Genomic DNA, 22,427 nt, shown 5'->3' on the forward strand with positions numbered 1-22,427 from the left:
GTAATAAAGAGCACAAAGGCACCCTAAAACTTACCTCAATCGACGCTTGGAAATTAAGGGACACTTCAAGCTACAAAGGACCAAGCGCACATTAATAAGACAACATCGTTTGAAACATCGTAATCACCATTTGATTTAATAATTCGTTTAATATCGTTCAACTCTATATTTGAGTTACGGCGAATGGTTACATACGTATAATCGTCAACAAGTAAAATACTATTTCGGGATATCTCCTTTACAACGCAAGAGTAAAATCTCCTAAAGCACAGCGATCTCTCTGTGAAACTTTTAAAGAGACAAGTTGGAAGATGGATTTGTAAAGATACGAATACTCTCTTACGCGATGGTAAGTATCTGGATTTTTATCGTATCAGAAGCAGAGTCTACCAATTTTGTCCAACTCTTCCCTACCCCCCAAAAAACAAACTTATTCTAAAGAAAGCAATTAAAAACTAACAAGAAATATTAATGTACAGTACAATTTGTACTCACAATACCTTGTGATATATACGCGTTCAAAGGCGCGGAAAGGATCCAAGTACAGAATAGGCCCTGCGAAACTAGCGTTCTAGGTACGGTCTTGTATACTCGAGTGTACTCTAGGATTAATTAGCGGACGAGACAGTATTTTACCCGTCTCGATACTCTTAGAAGTTACTGCTCTTTCCCTAGAATCAAGTTACACATCTCTCCCTTCGTTTTAATTAATACATACGTACGGGCCTTACTTCAAATGTACCTAATTTAGAATTATGCACAGGCCGTCATCTCACATTTATATACCGACTATACGCATACTTACGTACTCACACGTACATGTTATATGTATGTATATGCCTACGGTATGTAATTTATGCTGGCCGAAGTTTTGTGTATATCGTAAAACTCCATATAATTGACAGTTAAAGTGTTTTACAGTAACTCGAGGTACATACAGTTCACGTATATACAACAGTATCAAACTATAAGACGAAGTAGGCACATGCACACTAAAATATATGTATATATATGTAATATATTTACACCTGCTGCAGCTGCGCCGAGTGAGCAAAAGACATGGACGTCGCGGCTAATTATCGCACGCACATCGGCAATCGCATATCAAAGCTGAAGATTCGCACACTTAACGATAAAAGGAGACGATATCAGCCGACAAAACTGCGAAAATTTAATATATTAGAATATTAGAATATTAGATAAATTAGTTGTTAAATAATTTAGCCACATTCCGAAAAATATTAACTTGAGCTGCACTGCAAATCTACAAATATCGGCAACATATCTCGACTCACAAAAAGTTAGTATCGACAAAAATGGAATGACCACTATTTTCGAACGACAGTGACTCAAAAAATTAATCAATAGCGATATTATCCGAAACGATGTTATCATTATCCACTAACGTTGATAGAAAATCATTCGTCATGATTTACATGATTTATATGCGATGACTGGCTTTCGAATGCATAGCGCGAATCGCCGCGTCATATATAACACACTTACTCACGTGATTATTTTAACAAAAATACGTGCATGTAATCGTAAGTAAAAAAAAAAACGAATGTAAAAGCGCATCACTCATTTGAGAAAAGTTAGGATATTAGTCGCTTTAAAAGTTCGTCGTATCGTCTCCGTGTCTTTGTCTCTGGGAAGAGCCATTAATATTCTAAGAGGCGGAGACAAAAGTGAACCAAGCCAACGCGTGAAACGCGGAACTTAAAGGCACCTTTAAAGATTATGTGCTTGAAAGATTAATTATTACAACCAGGAAAATGGGATTTTTATATGGAGAATGCGACTGCAAGGTAGTTATAGATATATATTTTTTTTCAAAGGGACGAATGCGGTTCTTACATTTAATTATCTTTTTATCAGAGGACTACCATCTATATCAGGCTGGTTTTGCTAAACGATGCCTTCATATGAAATTTCAATACCTCATTCTGTTCTCGTAGAATGTAAAAAAATAAAATGAAATGAATATCGTTGATTGGAGAATGTAAATTTTATTTTCCCAACATTTTATTTCAATAACTCGCGGCAGTGTTCTGTACACAATTGTCGCGGAATATTATTGTCCGAATTGTACGGTATACAATCCGGCGTATTTATTATGTTTTCGCGTATGTACGCCTTCGAAACAAACGTGTATCGGTTTTTAAATTAAACCGCTTAGAGTTTACATATCGCCAATAATACTGTTGATAGGAATATTTAATTTATTTAATTATATTTTTTCATACGGTTGTGTCTTAAAAAAAAGGATGACAGCGAATAGCTTAATTAGCTGGTGACACCGTTATATATGAGGGGCAAGCATATATACAGACCAGACGATACACATCTTACATTTCGGCATTACAGGAAGAATTTAAAAATAAAATTCGTCCAGAGTGTACGACTAGTCCTTTTATAATAATACGTTCAGTCTATAGTGTCCTGAATACAACTTTCATCTAGTCGAGATGTCTACGTGATGCGTTCATACGACACTGTGTACACACCATGCATCGTTTCGTACTTTAGTAAAAATATAAAAAAGGTAACGTCTCGTGAGAATAAAAAGATAGTTTAAAACGTATTAGAAAAAAAAATTGCAGTGCCTCATATATATAAATACAGATATAATATATATATATATGTATATTTATATATGTATATGATTTATGGAAATATTTCGTACGTTTAATTTTTTTAGACAGTGGTACGTGTTATGTAGCTCAAGCTGATATCGATATTTTACTATCTACGCCTATTAACGATTAACCAATCGGCCTGTCCGATCACAATACGTTTCGCGTTCGAGTGCATTAATCTTTGTTACATCACGGGGAGATTTGCAAGTCATGACACTCATAACTTGTATACAGCACCGGTAATGCATTTCTCCGATTGAAGCGAAAAACGCAACGTCGTCTCGCAAACTTAGGCACGATCATGATGGAATGATATATTTTATTATACATTATATAAAATTGTGTATAATTCAACACGATAAAATATTTAATATTATGTAATTACATACAATTGAAGATAATACAGTGCTGAATTAGTTGATCAATAATAAAATAAACTAAGAGAGCAATGTACAATTTTACATTAACATCCAAAATTTATATTTCTATAACATTTATAGATCTCATTTTGGATTTAGGACATAATATGCTTGTCATAATATATATGATATCCTTCTTTATTTGAAATCTAGAATTCTTAAACATACATCATTAAACGTATTAAAACTATTAAATTTTTAATTTCTAATAACTTTCTTGCTCTCTTTTATCTACCACTTTGTTAACGTCCAATAAATTTTTTTCTTTAACGTTCTCATCTGCCAAACTGTACTTACTTAATCTAGTAGCGCACATTAAAGTGAATCTCTTACCTCGACAATCGTCGCTTTTTCACACGTCATCGCTTCGATCGTGTAAATGGCTCTTCGCGAAGGGGATTAACAAGGGACGATCGATCGGCCGATTGGTTAACGCGATGCACTTATAACACTTTCAAGCGGGTCTCCCTATGCTACGACCCTTTTTAGAATTTCCATATGTGGCTTTGAGACGTTGGTCCACTTAGTTTAATACATTATTATCACCTTTTATTAATGTACGATGCCGCGTGCGTCGCGTTTGCGAGCGCACGCGAACAGGTTGAAGTCTAGAGTAACATTGATCTCTCGCTACGATCGCAAATGGATGATAGCCGGGAATCGAAAACCGATATTAATTCCGGGTGGCGGTTTGTAAATCCTTTCCTAGTTGCATCGCAAAACTTTTAATCGTATCACCACGAAATGCATAAATCACAAAGGGAGAATATAATCCGATACATTAATCGCATTAGCAGGGGTATTTTACAATTCGAGAGAGTTGCTCAATAACGGTCACGCTCTCGTTATTTAAAATAATATAAATTACAAATATATGCACTTGGATATTTGATCTTAATATCCACATCGGACAGTATATCCGATTCACATGATGTATATTTAATTATCCAGGGGAATTATTATGAATTTTCCATTGGCAAAAGAAATCATTTGTCGATGCCTCTGAATTCTACTTGTTAAAGTTTATCTGGTTCAATATATCCCAAATTAAAACGTGCATTGCCATTGCGATTTACATCAAATCACTTCTATTATACGGTTAATTCAAATGAGAGCGAGTGAGGTAAGAACGCGCCGATGTGTCACGGAGTAGCATCGATTTTCCGATTCCCACAGATGGATGACATCAAAAACACGAGTCGTTTTCTCGGCGGGTGTCACCGTCGATATAGCGTTCGTTGTTCCCGCTTGAAATGAATTCGTCGCACCTTAATTCGTCGGAAGTTCATTAATTACGCCTATCCGATTTCCAGAAGAACGATCTACGATATATAATCGTCCTCCTTACGTCGCCGGGTCCCCGTCGTCCCAGTGACGCCTTTGTGCCGGGACGGTGCACAGGACGTCATTAACGAACAGCAATTACTTTCCGAGAGATAATGACACCACGACGCTCGCGACGCCGAGCGACGCTCGTCGTCCGTAAAAACGTAATGTGCGTCACGCCGCGCTGCGCCGCGCCGATGCGAGTATCGACCGTTAAAATGGATGCCAAAGTGCAAACACGTCGCAAATATTAATCGTATATCGATTATTTACGTGTTCCGCGCGTTGAATTAACCCATCGCTCGTATTGATACAACAAATCGTGATTAAAAGACACAAAATGGAAACGACATTTAACCTTTACGCAGTATTTCCGCGCCGATGTAAAAAATATCGAATAAAGCCCGTGTTAGAGAGATTGAAAAATAAATGAAATTTACATGTGATATTGCAAATTTTAATAACTTGTGAAAAAACAGACTACGCGTTCCATCTATAAAATATGAGAAATGCGGTTTATTCTCCGCATTATCAACCAAAATATCATACATCATAAATAATGTCATTTCAGAAAAATTTTATTTTTTCTTCGTCGAATTATAAATTTCAGTAAATAATTTAAAGCTTTAAAAAGTTTATTTCAAATTATAGAAAGTCACATATTATAGATCTTAATATTATCCAGACAAGATTGAAAATAAGATTGTTATATAAATTAAATATTTTCGGTTATTAGAAATCATGCTAGACTGATTGCAATTCACCAGTTGCGGAAATTAAAATAGTAATAATATCACTTGCGTGTGCATTAAATAAACGAGATAATGAGAGGTCTGTGCCATTGAGCGCAATAATTAAAATGTAAACAAAGAACGGCAAAGCAAAATCGCACCTACATAACTATCAAGCTTGCATTATGTGTAATCGCGTATCGAACTCGATATGTCAAAAGTTAGATGTATCATAAAGTAAAGACAGACAGAGCGAGAGACGATATTTATGTTCGCGTAAATAAAAAGCACCATGGTTTTAACATGACGCGCGAGGCAAGATACGTACTATTCTCTTTTATCTCAAACGCGCAATTCTCTTAAAATTTAATTTTGTTTAAAAAGAAAGACAAAACCGCGATTTATCGCGCGGTATAAGATGCGATTGAGAAACGCAGCTTTTGGCACTCCCAACGGGGCGAGAAGTTCGTTACTATCTCTCACTGTCTGAGATGCTCGGTATTCCAGAGCCTCTCACCTGGATTTACCTTCTTTCGCGAGAATCTGACGGTTCTAAAAGTGGCCCAGCTTAGTTGCTGAACTTGCTACAAGTGGACTACAAGTGAGAGCAAAAGACTGGTCGTTTAAAGCGTGAAAAAACGCCTCTCGAAATTTATGCACGTATGAACGATGTACGCGTGTCTAAATGTCTATTCTGTAATGATATTTAAATGCCTCTTTTATTTCGACGTGGAAAGAACCTGTCGAGCGCCTATTTATTATCAAATGGGCAATCACGAATGCCTCAGAAATTAGAATTATAAAAAAGTCATAGTTTCGTTTAAACTTCCGATAATGAAGCAACACAATTATTCCAACGTATATTTCTGAAGTTAGAAAGACAGGAGAGGTGGCAATTCCAGAAATATCCATCAAAGAGCGATATAAATCAATAATTTATCGTGTCAGTAAAATCTCGCATTCGACGTGCGTGTCATAAACTATGAACCTATTTGAGCCAGCTACGCATGGAACATTGTTCTAATCTTATCTTCTTCCGTACAGCGTTACGTACGAAATACGAGCCGAATCGTTACGATATTCCATGCTGCAAAAGCTATCTATGAAACGATCTTCATACTGCGGAGCAAAGTACGCAGTGAAGGGCTCAGTTCGCATAGTAATTGCGCGCGTTTGATCGCGAAAGCATGCGAAGGTTTTTACTACCCTTTATATCTGAAAAATTCAAGCATGCCGCTATGAAAGTCGCGCGATATCAATTTTTTCTTCCTTTACTGCACTCGAACACATATAGAACGCAACTCAGTTAAAGATCACACGGATAAATCTCGATTTGCCTCACAAGAACAGTTACGCATAAACTCGAAATTTCCGTTTCTACATGAAATACTAAAAATGTTGTTAGATATGGAATGTCGCTTGTGTCTTTTACTTTTTGATCCCAAGTTGTCGTATAGGCGTATCCTACTTTCGCATATTTTTTTCTTTAGTTCATTTAACTGGAAAATTCATTTACGCGTATATTCAAAAGCATTAGTTGACTTGTTTCTCCAAAACCCTACTGAGGCAGCTCTTCAGATAATATTCGCGTCTGTCGGAAACGTTTGATAATAACCGGATTTCCATTGCTCGCCGAATAAGCGACTTATAATATACACAGTACGTTCACACTAATACCTACGCATCTTGCGAGAAGAAAATCTTTAGCTAAACTAGAATTCTACCTGAAGAGCGGATATACGCACGTTTCGCGCAGGCAAAGCCGATTGAGAACGTTCTCCGGCGACGAGTGAGCGTATTCGACCATCGCGATCGAATACAAGATCCGAGATGCTCCTCCACGTTAACGTTAATTCCACGAGCATACTTTTGTGGATTAGTCTCGCTGCTATTTGACTCGCGGCAACGAATTATCCGCCAGCGAAACTCTCGACTCGCGTCGTGGTCCCGACGATCGAAATTAGAAGTCGCGCCTCGCAAAAAAGATCCGCTCGCTGAGAACGCGAGGAAAACTTCCGGTCCAGATAAGTAACAACGACGAGCCGCCTCCGGACGAGGGATTTCTTTTCCATCCCTCTCAAGGACCCCGCCACCAAGCACGGCGATTTCTTTCGAGACAACTTCTTGTCGCAATTACTATGTAACGATCGCAGCGAGCGGCGTTCACCGTTGCTTGAATTGGGAGACTCGCGAACGCGGTCGACTTGCATCCTGAGTTCCCGTTTGCCTTTATTATTCTTATCCGGCGCATTTACTTCCGCGTTTTTGTCCGTCGCTACCGTGGTAGTCTAAAAACGCCCGACTCTTTTCATCCCTGGTTCGTTGCGCTTATTTTGCGAAAATTCGTCGCGATACAACTACTCATTGTCAGTTGATTTTTAGTTCTGTAGGAATAACTTTTTACGCCAAATCCGCAAATATATTTGAAATTCTCATCGTTAAAAAAAAGTAAATACATAGCGAGCTTTTAGACATAGAAATAAAAATTTGTAATTACTGGTTTAGATAATCCTAAAAATTCTCAAATCAATTTCTTTTATAGAATAATGCCAAGTTATCTGGTATTGCAATATTAATTCAAGCCTTTGTACTTGTAGAAGGTTACGGAAGTTTTTCGTAAAAATTTGTAAAGAAGTAGAATGTAAGGGAAATTTGCGTGTAATCGAATCGCACAAAAATTGGATTCGCATCTAGTAATAATTGGTAACATTACAAAGTCTCCCCTCGACATTGCGTCACTAATCGAACTGCGATTTGAATCGCAGCACTTCTGCAGTTGTCAGTCTTCATGCAGCTATTATTTCCTTTTATGTGCAGGGTTTGAAAGCATTGGCAATTGTGCGAGCGAACGTTGCAGACAGTCGCTCGCCATTGCTCGACAAATCGAAAGATCTCAATCGCGACCTACATCTATACAGAAATTTTACTTCGCTTGTTAAGCTTTATTCCCTACTTCTGTTCACGTTAGATTTATTATGGAAAGTGAAGAGAAATCTAAGATAAATATCCGTAATGTTTGGATAATTTATAATAATCACCCCGACATCAAGAGATTGCTCCTTTGTCGATAAATCAACCAAGTTATGTAGATAGTAATCGAGCCCAGCAATTTGTATCCCCAATTTATCATATCTCCTTCCTCTACACTCCTCCGCACATCTCGCAAGCCTTCAAAGCAAATTCGACGTGAGCCGCAAGATAATTTAACGAAAGTTGATTTATATACTACGAAATAACGTATATCTGATACATTTATTATACAAGATCCTGCCATTTAACTTTTTGAAATCACTTTCGCATTGCTAGATTACTCAACTTCCAAATCGCTTATCTGACTTAAATTTCGCTTTATGAATTAGTAATTATTTCTCTTTCAAATTATATTTTAGCACCTTGGTTTCTATGAATGTATATTCTATCTGATTTCCATAATAAGTAGCTGAAATAGTAAGACCAAATTTGCAAGTATATGGGATTTATAACCGTTTTCGCTTTCGCAAAATTGAAACGAAACATTTTTACATTTCATTCGGTAAAGAAAATTTCAAAGGTGCATATAACAAAAACTTATTCTTCATGTAATTTAAAACTTTGCTTCAATCTTCAATCTGAAGCTCAGTTGTTGATACACTTGAGTACTTTTCAACGCAAATTTAAAACTAAAAATATATATGCGTTGCGTATTTTCTATTCCTAAAGTTCCATTCGCTTGCAAATGTAGCATACTAATACAGTTACTTTTATATAAATGGTCTCCTCACGTATATTCGAATCAAGTCTTTTCCACATGTCAAAGACGCTCGATGAACCCGTACTCGAAGCCTGCGCTTTCCAAAGGGTAGCAAAAAAAGATATTTATTCCCTAACGGAAACTAATAAGCTCCCTTTCTAGCGAAGGATTACGGATGTCAGACGGAATGAGCAATCGCGCGTCGCGGTCCGCTTCGGGGAGGATTCCTGGACTTGGGCTATCTGACCGAGACCATCAGGGACCGCGGCAGTTCGCGCGGAACGCGCATTGTCCGAGCGTGTTCGGCGAGCATATGCGCGAGTACGCGAGGGACCGACGCGACGGTACCACTGTCCGCGGTGATTTACGAAGCACGCGGGCTCGTGCCAGCAAACCCGCGCGTTACGCTCTCACCCTCGCGCGGATACGTGAGCACGGGTACAGCGACGATCGTATCCGGTTCGCACTGGCCACACCGTCCGCTATAATTCACGTCGCCTGCTGGAAACGCCACCGGGATCTTCATCGGCGGAAGAGCCCCGGTGGCGGGTCCCGATTGTTAGCTCTTTCGGATACCGTCGAGACATTCCGCGCTGCATGCTCGACGATCTTTGCTGAACAAGCAGGTCGAAAATGTCATACTCAAATTGAAATATACAAAATTGCAATTTATTTTGTTACGTATATTTTTAAGAGAGGTTGAACTTTCTCAAATAAAAATACTAATCTTTCTATAAAGATAGTTCAGACAGCTGAGATAATATAGAGGTATTAACGTATATATATATCGCAATTTATTGTAAGATTTCAAAACTAACAATAAGTCATATTGCACTTTTATCACGGCTAGACACATAAAACAAACGAACAAATTGAAAATGTCAGAATAAAAATATATTCTATTATATACATAGATCGGAAAAGATTTTTTAAAAATAAAGATATCAATCTTTTCACAAAAATGATCTAGGTAATGTAAATTCTCAATAATATGATAGTAGTGATATAAAAAGTAAATTATACTACGCTTTGTTCCATGGCAAAGCAAATACTTCTGAATAAAACATGTAAAAATAAATGAGATCAACGAATAACGAATTTTTTCCAAAAAGCCCGGCAGTATTATCATTACCATTTTTTCACGATACATTTATTTCTAACATTATATTTCGACGTCAAAGAAAAATGCATGTTGCCCGTCTCTCTTCGAAGAATTAATGCGACTGTCGTATATTTTTAATATTTTAATGAAATTTCAGCCCGAAACGCAATTTTTTTGCCCTTTGAGATCATCAGTCGCCTGTCGGAGCGCATCAATATTCAATTAATCGATCAAACGTGCAGCGTGTATACGTGCCCGCGGGCTCGAGCGACAGATAAAATAAACGCGGCGCAGAGGAAGCTGTGGAGAGGTTTCCGGGTTAATTAGCCTGTCAATGCGGCCCGCTAGCCCCGCACGGGACAATATACGGGGGGAAAAAAAAAGAAAAAAAAGCAGGACGGTTGATTCGACGGCAATCGCGTCCCTTCCGAATGGCGTGATATATCGTACTGTCTGCTACTGTCGTGCCACGCATCTAGATATCTGCATCTTGTTCGTTGTTTCGCGTTTACGTCACACGCATGCATTCGCAAATACCCGAGTGCATCAAATCTACGTGACACCGCGGAATTTTTCCAATATTTCTGTTAGACCGAAAGCGCGATATTAACATGTCGCGATTCGCTGCAAGTTCCTGAATGAAAAAAAGTCTCGCGGTATTTAATCGCTTATTCATCGGTGCCGACTATATCAAATTTTTGGAAATCCAGCGTTATTTTCCGAAACGATTTGAATAGACTTACACACAAATTTTTGTCAACTTGGAAAACTGACTTAATTTAAAAAGTTCTACTGTTTTTTTTTCGGCATCGCGTTAAGTAAAAGTAACGTTTAATAATTAATTCACAATAGATTCTTGTAATCTCTTCTTAATAATAAAAGAACTGGTTAAAATGTGACGTGTAATTGATAAAAAAAAATTAAATCAATGTAGATATTGCAGTATTAGTTAGATTTGTGTGTCCGTTTAAATAATTAATAAAGAAACTTCACAAAGTATGTTTCGCCTCTCTTATTTTAACCGTGGATTTGACTAAATCGCATTTTGTTTATTACTTTTGTTCGTGTAAATCCATTCCCATAATCCCGTAATTGTTCGTGTAAAACCATTCCCATAATTATGTGACATTTATATTGTAAAGATTTGGATTCTCTGAAATGAGTCGCTTAGAGACATTTACACCTGAAACCAGCACGGCTCGCGGTTTATTTTTTTCACTAACCCGATTTCATCGTCGTCCTGGCTAATAAAACCGTGTAGCAGAAACCACGATCATACGGATATCTTGTCAACAAGATTCGTCCTCTTTCGCAACGCGGCATTTTCCTAGATACGTATTATTGCCGTTGCAGTGATTCCATTGAGAGCTAATCAAGCGATCTAGAGCTTGCAATATGTGTTTACCAGGTACATTATTAATTTATTAAAGTTGAAAAAACGTATCTTGAAGATATAACAGCATCGTTGTAAAGAAAATTTCAGCGAATTATTCATTAAATTAAAATCTCGACACGAATTAATGAATAGAAAAGAGTATCAATAAATGTTTTATAGTAAAATCGGATTAAAAGTTAAATTAAAAATCTACTGAGATAATAAAAGAACAGTAGAACTTATTATTAAAAATATACCGAGTTCTAGAACAAAGCATGGGTCGCAAGAATACGTTCATTGAGCAGAAGCTGTCAACTGAACGTTGTCAACAATCGTCAATTGTATTTCGTTTACTGGATTAATACAACGGTATATATCGTTCAAACAATTCTAGTATATCTGCTGCATAATACGCACTGTAAGGTGTGCTATAAAGTAAAACCAATACGGTCTCGGCATCCTCAGTTCATCGTACCGAGCCATCCCCGACGTCGGCGTCGTTAAGTCAATACTCGATCCTACAGCTCTATAGGGTAGTAATTAACAACTCCTATAGTTCGATTAAGTGTATAACCGATATACACCTAAGATATTTTAATCGCTCCAGTAACGAAGTAAGTAACGAGGTAATTGATATCTGATAACGTAAATAAATTCTAGCGAATTATACGTGATACACGATATATTCGTGTAGGAATATCAGATTAAGTCAATTTTTGGTATTGGTAAAAAAGAATTGAATATCATCATTACGATTTGATTTGTTTATCTAAAATTAGTAAGTAATTAGTAACTCTTCTAGCAATCCATGTCCGACATAAGAATTTTTCGTAATTGTTAAAATACATATATCAGATTAACATTAGAAAATGTATCAACCACTTTCAATACACAATTATTGCTGCATTTTCAATTGTAAGTGAAAGTAATAAAGTTCAAACATTACACGAGAACTCATCAAATTTCATCGGTGACAATGTACAAGAAGAGAAAAGCAATCTTCTAACGATACGATATGTTAGATAATGGAGCAATGGGCGAAGCAATTAATGACTGATGAGAAATTAAAGCCAAAATTAATATAGAACGGCGTCGAAATTCGAGAAAATGTCGGACGGGAACTCGCTCAGGGTTCATCGAAAGTTAACTACGGATCAGAACAGTCCCCGACGGGTTCGCGGTCGACGTCATAAACGTGCAACATGATGATTAAGACATGTGGGCGAAGTCGTTATCCACGCTATATGGGCTGCATGCACAGAGGGTCGGCGAGCGCGGGCGTTTCTCGCCGCTCATCTCGATACGATGCGCTTTAATGATGTTGCGAGCTCTCAGCGAGGGTGAGCAAGGGGTGACCACGGCTGTTGACCCATTTCGGACTTTGCGCACGGCCGCAACGAAGTTGCGGCCACCGGCGCGTCGCCGTCCGTTGCAGCAACTTCGCGTATTATCGCAATAAGAACTTCGTTGGCTCCTGTCGTTCCCGTAATCCATCCGTTCCGTTCGTGCATACGAACGTGGGAAACACGATCGAATTTCACGAGCGGATGTCCGAGCGGAAGGGGAGAGACGGAGGTTCTCAAACTTTACCTCACCTTAAAATTGCAAAAAGACAATTCTGCCGGTCATAAAGGCCATTCGAGTCGAAGATTCCATGTAGGAATCCGCGAGTTCGCGGATAAAAATTGAGGACGAATCTTCGGAGTCGCGTTTGGGAATTTTAATAGTTGGCGAGATTTCCTGATCGCAAAAGAAGTAAAAAGATGGACTGAGAACGTTGATTCATTCATATATTTCGACGTGTATTATAACAAATGGCGTTTATATTAAATAAAAAATGGATTCAAGATATATGTTTCAGAGATCTCTTTTTCTCTTTCGACGTCTATTATCAGGCAGATCTCCCTTAATGCTGTACCTTGCTTCAAGAGGAATCAATTATCCAAGTCTGAGAGCTTGTCCCTTGATTGCGTAATAAGCGATAATAGCCTCAATATTGATATTCATCGCGAGTACTCCGGACTCCATAACAACGCGCAATTAATGCCCGATTAATTAGGCATTAATTAAATTAACGATTAAATATATACATATATATAATAGAACGTACAATATATCTCTAATAAAACCGACTGGGTTCGAATCAAAACATGCTGTGCGTATACATATTTCTCATTAGGTTTAAAAAAATCTCTTCCATCGTTTATAACGAGGCGAAAGAAACTGACTTACAATTGCAGAGTCAGTCTTGGAGATCATCTCGATGGAATAAAATAAGCTACACCATCATCCGTTTCGTACGAAATATCGCAACATATCTTTTCGTTTAGTTTAATCCAATACGTCAATTTTCGATTGTCATTATGGAAACGACAAGCAAATTTCGCATTCTTGCGACTTTGAGAATCGATATGTGATACAGAGCGAAAAATCTCATAGTTCGTTCGTTCAATTTTATTTCCTTCTCAGACGTCTCTTTTCGTGCTCAAGAACCGACCCTGCTCGAAAGCTCGTCTTTTGTGAAATAGGAACTTGCGAAGGAGGTTGGTTCGCGGATGCCGTCGATCGAGCGATACCTCTTCGATGAGGATGGTGCCGCGTGCGTGGCTCTCATACGCGCAACAGCGTGTCATTGTCATTGATGTCGAGCAACGGTCGATGATTGCCGCTGGCGTTGCCGGGTGCGTTACCACGATGATCCGAATAGCGGCCGAGGTCCTGAAGAATCCTGTAGGAGGGGCGTAGTAGTAGTTGTTATCGCCTGGAGGAACGGAAGTCGGCACTAGGCTATGCGAGGGTGACAACCCCTTCCGGTTCCGGCGACCAGCAATTGTCGGATAGCCAGCAACCGATCACCACGGTGAAGAAGCCGATCAAAAGAGCCACGATGATGTAGATCTCCGCCTGTCCCAGTGAATCTGCTTACATACAGGACACGAAACGTGCTCGTGAAACGCACTCGACACGTACCACGTGCTTCAAACGTGCGTGCGGTCAAGGAGATAATTAAGCATCTTTGCTCAACGGCTGCAGGGCTGAAAGGTCGCATGCATTGTGGGAGGATCACCAGTGCGCACGTCGCTTAGGTGCTAATGCATGCTTGTTGCTTCAACCCCTTCAGGTATAATTTGTTATCTCGAGTATGCGTATACGGTACGAGTGAATTAATTACGTCAGACGTTACACATCGCTCGGGGAAATGCACGATGGAGTTTGCAAAATCAAAGCAAAATCAAATGAACCCAGTGAAAAATGTAGCTACATGGAAAAAAATCACATAGAAAGCCGAAAATCGCTTTTATATATATACAACTGTTCGACGTGAATGTTTTTCGTTTATTTTAATGGGCCCAGGAGAGATGCGAGCAAGTTAGTTAATTTAGACAGTAAACTCGAACCGTAGTAATTGTAGTATATCGATCAGTAACATTTTGGAATTTCAATTAATTGGACGTTTAACCAATCGATTGTTTGGCTGGCGGATTGTAAATTCATTGATTACTCGATAAAAACAAAATGTTAACACATTAATACAATATATTATATTTCAACATATATTGTAATTATGCAAGCATAATATATGCCTACGAAATATTATCAGTTTCTCTAGCAGTGTTGTTATAAGAAAAAAAGAAGAAATTGATTTACTTAATATAAAATAATTTCTCTTATTTTGATACTTTAATGCATAATTTCATAAATAATTTTGTAATGACAATTATAAAATTAATTTCAGACTATACAATATCAGCGGCTAATTTATGAATAAATACAAAGATACATGCAACTTACAAGTTTGACACAAAAATTGCTTATTTTTGTCAATTAACCTATTGTATTACAGTAATTTTTTTCGAAAAATCAAGCAACTTTAGATGTCAGGGAACTTTGCGATTCGATAGGGACCTAATCTGCGATGAAAATTCGAAATTTCCAAAGCGGAGGAGGCTCTTCGCGGCCAGGGTCGTATTTGAAAGTTAAAACACAGGCTTGAGCCAACGGAGGACATGAGAAAAACGATACCGTTTCGTTTGTTCGTTTCATGAATTTTTCACAGCCGTCGCCATTATTATCCCTATACTAGCACCGAGGCAGGTGAACGACTGGTACTCGCGGCAGCAGCAGAAAAACAAAGCGTATTGCCGTCATGTGTTATGTTCGCTCACGATAAAAAGGCGATAAAAAATTCTCCCGTAAAATTCAAACGCGTCCGCGTATTAATTAGACTCTAATCCGATTTGCTAAATGACTCTAGTTTCCTGCTCGAACTTCCGTTGTAATAACTTAATTGAACTCGTGCAGCGCGGCGATATGATTGAACTTTGAACGGTGAATATGCATTATCTATATCCATAACGCGTATAAATCTCAATTTGAAAAGTTTTACTTCAAGAATAGGAAGATTACGATAAGCGTAGACGTGACTCCGTTTGAGATTCCGGTAATTATACCGACATGTACGAAAAATTTCTTACGTAGCATTCAAGCGTACACGTAACCGCGGGCGGGCAAACTATCTTCCATAAAATTGCAAAGCCACGCCACAAGTCGTGCTTTATGGTTCGACTATCATGATATGAGATTTCGTGGCAGATGCTGTTATGCCGAGATGGCAAACCCAAAAAAACTTTTCTCAACAAATTGAGGCCATAAACATGGAACTGATGTGGAAGTCGACGAGCATATGATATAAATTGTATCCGCGTTATGTCACCGTCATATGCGCGTGTACAATTTACGATGACGTTGGTTTTCACAAGCAAAATATTTACAAGTGTGAACTATTTGATATTAGTGGCGTTTATAGCTTGTAAGTATTTATAGTTCTAGATGTATAACGTTTAAAAATTAATCGCAAACGTGAAACAAAGAAAGCGTGAAGCTGCCTGCTAAATTTAAAATACATTCATGCAAGGTTTTAATTATAGCAGATTTAATTATAGCAAAAATAGCACAATTATAAACCAAGCCTATTATATCTCTACGTAAACGGTTACATAAAAAGTGTACGAGACATAGTGCGAGAATAATTAGCAACAAGCCTTACAAATATCATGTCTGTGGGAAATCTCTATAAGTCAAAACAGTGCAAGGAAGATAAAGACTTTGAAATCGTATTCGAATTCACATTTCACGAATGAAGAGCCTATAGTCACGCTATTAATGACTCCAAAGTCTCTGCGACAAAATCTTAAGAAGAAAAATATCAGCGATTTGAGGTTCCATCACGCAATACCGTTTCACAAACACAAACATTTATACAGCGAACAATGTGGATCACACAAGCAGGGAAGAATGGCGTGAATTTGTTACCTAGAGGACCCTTTGACTTCCACAGGCCCTTGATGAGAGTGGGATCGCCGCGACGCCAATCGCGCCAACCTCGACCCCGACGAGCAGGCCCCTTGTTGGCATAGCCGGTCCCGGAAGCAGCGGCACCGCCGCCGGCTCCACCTCCGGTTATCCCACCGCCGATAGCCCCACCGGTAACACCGAGACCGAAAGAGGCAGCCCCGGCAGCGCCGGTGGAGAAACCGGTAGCTCCTCCGCCACCGACGCCGCCGACGCCGCTTCCGGTAACACCACCGGTAGAAACACCGCCGCCGGGGCCCGGGGTGCTCGGCGACGAACCGGCCTGCGGTTGACCGTGGCCGCTCCCAGTACTCTGTGGCATCGGCGCTCCCGCCGCTTTTTCGTCCAACCCGGAAATTCCCAGGAAGCAGCATGAAATGGACAGAGTAGGGCGTGCGCGCCGTTAAACTATCGCTTCACGTTCGATCGATTAATGGGGGTTTTATGGTGGATTGTGCGCTCCTCCTCCGATTCGTCTACCTTTACTTATCTAACGAAAATCATTCGGAATAGAGAGAGCTGCAGCAATTATAATTAATTATTATAATAGTTATAGTCGTTATTTCAAAAAGATGATGTCTGACAGTTGACTTTATTTTTACTCTTTGATTTAAATTCTTCGAAAGACTACAAACTGCAAATGTGAATGAAAAAAAATTCATGTATTTCTTTGATAAATCACTGTCTTTGATCTAGTGTTCGATCTTAAATAATATATATAATGTTTAACAGTTTTACTTTACAGTAAGAAAAAATATCTCACTTAAGAAATCGATCTATCCAAAGCCGGCGCTGTTCGATGTGCGCAAACATACATATAGGATAAGTCTCATTAGAATTCTGAGAGAATCGATCTTAGCGTTAGATATGCGAAGGAGCGGTGTAATGGAGCAGAAGGTATCCATGCGAAGGATTTTTCAGGTAGGTGAATATGCAAAGAGATCAGAGGATCATATAAACTGCTTCGCTAAGTTCGCGATGGATAGGTTTCCACTAATATTTTATCGATTATTCCCGATTATCCCCTTCAATTAACGATCACGGATAATCGTAATCAATAGAAGACAGGAGACAATTCAATAACAACGGATCAAGAATGTAAAAGCATCAAAGTGATATTTTCCTCTCTCTATATCGGCGAGGTACCTAACTCACAACTAATGCATACACTTAAAGGTCGAGAGGCTTTCAATCCGCTATTGGGTCGAGGAGTGACATTGATGTAAATGGATTGACGACCAATTTACAGAGATGAATGATGAATCGCATTTTCAGCACCACTCATTGTCAGTGTGGACAGACGATGACGATTATAACGATAAAGAGATAGAAATAAATCGAAATTCTATAATTACAAATATAATTTTGTTGAATATGCTAAATTGTTATAATTACGTAGTTATTAATTACACAACTCTATAATTGCACAATTAATATAATGTATTAAACAATAATTATATTTGTCATTATCTCTGAGTAATATTGCAATTAAATTCTGAATTAGTAAATTTATAAACAGATAACTGTTTGTTCCTTAGTGTATTTACTCCTTTATATTTAAGTGAGCGTAATGAATTTGTCGCGAGGAAAAAGACTGCAATGTCTGAATGTCTGTAATACTCCACACGGCGCGCCCATCTATCATTTTAATTACAAAAATTTCTTCGCGTTAAAGTCTCTCCAACGATATATAAAATCGATAAATAATAGAATATTAAATAAATGAGAAAAAGATTTTTATTCTATATTGCGTTTTATATACATTTTCTCTGATATCGAAATATTTATATTTAAATATCAATTGTAGTTAGAATTGTGGAAAATATCAGAATCAGTTTTATTAACTAATATTTGATTTTCGAGAATAATAATCATGGAAAAAAAGCGAGGTTTGCTCTTTAACGTAGAGAAAAATACTAGGAATACCAATTTTGTCTGTTCAATAATTCTGTTCCTTTGAATACGAGAGTATTGAGGTTCACTGATGGTTGCCAAACTTGTTGCGTTCTTTTTGCAAAACGAATTTAGCGAACCGTGTCTTTTCAATGTGACGCAGACGATAGATATTCAGATTTGCTTAAGAGAATTTTGACACATAAATATAGAATATAAAAATTACATGTAACAGTTAAGAATCTTTAGTTAAAATAAATATAAAACTAATAGTATATAATTTTTCAATTAATGGGCTCCTTTTTAAATTAAAAAAAATGTGCAAAATATAGAAAACGTATGAGTCGCACGTAAATCGTTTAATCCACTTTTCAGAAAATATGAACACAAACTATATGTGCAATTATACATCAAAATTTATTTCAAAATTGCATTTTACACTCCGCTCATTGTAAACGGTATTGTATATCAGGCAATCGATCATCGCGATTATAATAAAAAAAGGAAGGATTAAAAATTCCAATTTACTCGTGCTAATAATATTATCGTCAAACTTGCTTGAATTTATGATTATAATTGTAACTTTTAATTTTAATACTCTATATAATTTCGCAGCTACTTAAATGCGCTCATCAATATTCCGAGTTTGCTTTACCTATTTCTCAAAAGATTTAAGTACATACTTAGATTCGTATTTTACGCGCGCCGAGGATTTAATTATACAATATAATTTCAACTGAAACGTGAATCAACGATTATTAAGTGCCACTTTCATGCATTCGTGCCAAGAGTGTCAAAAGGGCTCTCTTTTTCTTTTAACATAACGTAAAAAAAATTAATTTACCGTCAGGTTTGCGAAAAATGTGATTGACGGTTTCGCAGCACCCTTAATGCAGAATCGAGTTAGCGGCATGAAGAATGCAAATTTTATGAAGGAAATTTCTTTTGCTATACTACTTCGGTAATATCGACTAATCTGCATATGCAGATTAAAATTTTGATCGTCACGGTACGAGGAATAACATCAAAAGTTTATAACCGCGAATAGAAAATCGATTTTAAACAAAGTATAATTTAGGATCAACCTGCGGCAATCTGTATCGAGATTGAGCGAGTTATTAAATCCGCACTGTAACCAAATTTTGTTTTAACCAATCATCACGGAAATTGCTTTTTCCGTACAAAACCTATGTCACTGTTTTGTTCTTGGTGCCGCTTGAATTTTTGATTGCATAATTTCACAAATAATTATAAACAAGTTGAACTTTAATGCTTTGTAATTTCTAAAATTAACACGTGTTATGCATTACAATTCACTGAATCAATTATCAAGTGCGAAATTGTATTAAATGCGCGAAAATCCGCGCAGCATTTGAGCATCTTCAAACTTTATTTTAGTATAAATTAATGAAATTGCTAAACAGCTTTTTTCTCGCAAATTATGCAAAATACGAAATGTATTGCGAGTTCGTAATGATATATTTATGTTTCATTGAGACGCTTGCAAATATCTACGTAATCGTAGAAGTAATATCCTGATAATATACACATGTTCTTCTATCTGAAGAATCTGAGAATTGTGCTTTTAGTACTTACCGCATAAGGAGAGCAACAAAATACAGGCAAGGAAGAACCACCCCATACTTCATCAACAGGTCGTTCCGTGAAAAATCGTGCTACATCGTTGAACTTCACGCGTACGCCGAAATCGTCAGTGGCTAGTGTTGCACATTGGAACGGAGGTTCCTTAAAAAAAAAAAAGATAAAATTTCATATTAGAATTATGTTTGAAGCAAGATAGAAATATATATTTGAAGCAAGATAGAAAAGAGCAAGAATATTTTTATTCTAGATTTATTTTTCACTGGCAAAGTTGAAAGTAGCGGAAATTGGATTGAGAAATCTAATGCTGAGCGCCAGGCTGAGAGATAGTTAAATCAATAGATATTGATATATCAGCGAATATTGCTGTACTTCTATTTATATTAATAAAGAAATAAGAAACACAAGACTTATAATTTCAAATGCACATTTGACCAAGATGCTGTAATATAATAATAACTGCTTCGAAAATTTAGCTATTTTCTTTAAATTTAACAATTTGCCTTAAACATTTGCCTGACCCACGTTAAAATGGCAGTTGTGACCTATATCTACACGTGGAGCTTCTTCATAAGGCGGCTGCGGACGCTTGCATGATTAACTACACTACGGAAGGTCGAAAATTGCCTATATCGGCGGATTGCATCACGGAAGCATGCGAATAATTGAAACAACCCCCAACGTCGAGAGCAGCCTCCGCGCCGCGAAACGCAGGATCCGCTGTCCTATATAATCGCCAGCGAATAATGTATAAATTCGCTTTCGAAAGCGAGTCGCGCAGCGCTCTCGACATTTCCGTAAACCAGTAAATGGCTTATGCATGAGCGCGTCAGTATGAATCCTGCCTGGCTGCAGGCAAGATTATATTCCTCTTTGCGAGAACACCGCGAAACGTCGCGCTGCCCATTGTAAAATTACTGCACGAACCATACCGTGGTCATATCGTGGCTCGATATTATCGAGCCAAACCGTTCACGTATATTATTGCGACCGTTAATTTTACGATACATCATTTGTTTGACCGTTTCGCTAGAAACGGTCTCTTTTCCTTTCTTAATTAATCCATCGAAATCCGCTTTAATTGAAATGACTTTTCGACACTATGCTCGGACAATAAATATTACTGCAGTCTTTATCGTGATATTTTTAAAATGGTCAAAAATAGCACGCAGGTATTTTGACCATTTTAATCGAAATATATCAATTTCGAGTATTACACCAGCTGAGACAGTTTCAACAATAAATCTCAAAGAGTTATAGACTTTAATCTATCAATTTGTCCACATAATAGCAGTAATAAATTGCATTGAGAAAAAAATCTATACATAAATTTAAGACATATATAATATATTATACAATGCATTATTTACCACTTAATAAATATGATAATTAATGCGGCATTTGAGTTTCATTGCATTCTATTAATTCAGTACATGAAATTGTAAGAGACTATTATCAGTAATAGTTAATAGAATTCCACGTGATAATTTACTGAATAATTTAATGAATGAAATTATGTTATCCCCTAAATATACATTATATGGCCAATAAATAATCGCCATTGGACGTACGCTTTAACAATAATATGCCTCAATAAGGATATACAATTTTTCATTATAAATTTATTCTTCATTATATTTTCTTCTTGTCAGAATAAGAGAGATATTTCTAATTAACATGCTAACTAAGGTTGTCAATTATATTAAAAAAGCAATTTAGGAAGAAACATCTGTTAATAGCAAAATCGTGTTTCCTGAATTTAATTTATAATTTATTTTCAAAATTAAATTTTAGCACAGTAGAGCAATTTGTGTGGTAGTCAGACTCATTCTAGAGATATATTTTGTGTCATGCTTGCGTGTGTGCATGCGTCATGTGTGCAGGCGTGTGTGTACGCGTGTGTGTGCGATTTTTATGTAAAATTCATATTTAGTGCAAAAAGATTCTATTCTGGTTTCAAGAAGCCATCTTCGATCAGAGTCATCGAACGCTGCTGCGGGCCGCGGGGTTAAAAAGGATCCTGAGAAAGGAAATTACCTGAAAGACGCTAGTCGAGCGCGGCGTAATCGGGATCGTCATTGTCCACGCTTGATGTCGACGAGATCTCGCAAATTGGAATTGTGCGAGGTTTACGATCTTGCGAAATTTCGCAAAACGCGAAACGGATCGCTGTCGCGCGGCCATGATCGCGACACCGGACTCCTCGCTCCTCGCACGGCTCCACTCGAGAATCGCGTGAAACGCCGCGCGCCAATGCC

General features: G+C 37.7%; 1 protein-coding gene across 4 annotated transcripts in view; it reads right to left on the minus strand.

Moving 5' to 3' along the window:
* Positions 1 to 108: 108 nt before the first annotated feature.
* Positions 109 to 22,427, minus strand: part of LOC139768398 (uncharacterized) — a 99,560-nt gene continuing 77,241 nt past the window's right edge. For 2 of the 4 annotated variants that reach the window (XM_071698541.1, XM_071698539.1), the window contains 4 exons: positions 20,164 to 20,313; positions 19,412 to 19,453; positions 16,636 to 17,010; positions 109 to 14,240 (listed from right to left, as the gene is read on the minus strand). In XM_071698541.1, coding sequence (XP_071554642.1) covers positions 14,110 to 14,240; positions 16,636 to 17,010; positions 19,412 to 19,453; positions 20,164 to 20,209 — 594 coding nt within the window. In that variant the 5' untranslated portion in view covers positions 20,210 to 20,313 and the 3' untranslated portion in view covers positions 109 to 14,109. Of the gene's footprint in view, positions 14,241 to 16,635; positions 17,011 to 19,411; positions 19,454 to 20,163; positions 20,314 to 22,206; positions 22,353 to 22,427 lie in introns of those variants that run through there. The other 2 variants (XM_071698542.1, XM_071698543.1) reach the window with 2 other exon arrangements.

This window comes from Temnothorax nylanderi, unplaced genomic scaffold, assembly GCF_030848795.1.
Source record: "Temnothorax nylanderi isolate EJ_2023f unplaced genomic scaffold, tnyl_v1.0 TNYL_tig0016_pilon, whole genome shotgun sequence".
Classification (NCBI taxonomy): domain Eukaryota; kingdom Metazoa; phylum Arthropoda; class Insecta; order Hymenoptera; family Formicidae; genus Temnothorax; species Temnothorax nylanderi.